This window comes from Olea europaea, unplaced genomic scaffold, assembly GCF_002742605.1.
Source record: "Olea europaea var. sylvestris unplaced genomic scaffold, O_europaea_v1 scaffold29749, whole genome shotgun sequence".
In the NCBI taxonomy this organism is placed as follows: Eukaryota; Viridiplantae; Streptophyta; class Magnoliopsida; order Lamiales; family Oleaceae; genus Olea; species Olea europaea.
In genome coordinates, this window is record NW_019248379.1 from 1 (window position 1) to 1,379 (window position 1,379).

The 1,379-nt window shown below is 35.5% G+C and overlaps 1 protein-coding gene across 1 annotated transcript; it reads right to left on the reverse strand.

The window, feature by feature from the left end:
* Window positions 1-10: 10 nt before the first annotated feature.
* On the reverse strand, window positions 11-1,351 carry LOC111384686 (the record flags this gene model as incomplete). The annotated part of the gene is made up of 2 exons (XM_023009003.1): window positions 11-1,078; window positions 1,186-1,351. Coding segments are annotated over 2 exons (333 nt in total), but the record flags the coding sequence as incomplete, so codon positions are not given.
* Window positions 1,352-1,379: the final 28 nt, after the last annotated feature.

The window sequence follows — 1,379 nt, forward strand, 5'->3', positions numbered from 1 at the left end:
TATTATTGAATAAAGAATCTGCTTCCCTAATAGTAGATTCATTTCTCTTGTAATCACTGTTTGGTGGTTGAATTCTCATAATACAACTCCTGTTCTGTTTTGGATCTATCAAGTTCCTGGCCAATGTTGAGGAATGGTTTCCATGTTTTTTTATGAGAAACCAAAGACGGCTTAATGAGTATGAGATCTTCTGTAAGGTTAAAAAGTTAGCTCTAGAAAACAATGATTAAACTTCTTGTGCTTTATGGTAACAAAATGTGGAGCTGTTAGGAAGATATTCATAAGATGAAACGTAGGAAAAATGAGGATGATAAGATGGGAACCAGGTCATATGAGAACAGATGACATAAGAACTGAAACTATACATCAACAAGTAAAATGGCGCCAATTGACGATAAATTAACGGAATGGTAACTTAGATAATTGGGACACAGTATGCGTAGGCCTAAAAAGTCATACAACGTGATCTCACTAGAACAAGTTAGAACTCGATAAGATGGGGCAAAATAACATATGGCTTGTTTTGGTTGCTAAGAATATAGTTGGTTTGGTTCTTCCAGTACAAGAAGCAATGATGCAGACGGCGAAATAAGGTTCCCGTAGCTGACCCCAAATTTTTTGAGGATAAAACATAGTTTGTTGTTTGTTTGTTTGGTAAAGAAGCACTAGTTTAATCCTTGCTATAAACTAATATGAATAATGTATATCTCACACCGGACTGTAGCCCAGTGTGAAACATGGGAAAAAATAGAAATTTCTCTACTTTATAAAATTGGTCCAAAATTTTTAGTTTTATTTCATAAAACTAGCCCAAGAGTTCCAAGCCAAATCAAAATTTTAGCCCACCCTAAAATCTAATCCTATATGGTACCCAATTGGGTTGGGGTAACAAACAAGGTACCTGATTGACATTAAAAGTACGTCGCTATACAACTGGAAAGCATATCTATATTCAGTGAGGAATATTTATCCAATGTGGAAATGCCGATCTGAAATGTGTACTTACACAACAAAATATCACTTGCAATAATCAGGTCCCAACATGGATCAGATATGGGAAAGGCATCTCCCCAGGTATCTGAAAACATAATGAGTCAATGTATAAGAGTTCCTCGATATAAAATGGGGCAATGAGATACATTATATTCAGTTTATCAAAAGACGACAAAGTGCAAGAGATCTTACGTTTTATGTGAGGAAGGACAGGAGTAACTCCATTTATTTGGCAATTATGAGCTATGTTCTCCTCAATTTCCGCATCATCATAGTCTGATGTTGTAATGTCAAGTTGAAAAGATTTGTGCAGAAAGATGGCCAAAGCTCCAGTTCCACTAAATTCAGGAAATAAACATCAGAATGCTAAGGAAAAAATGACTGGA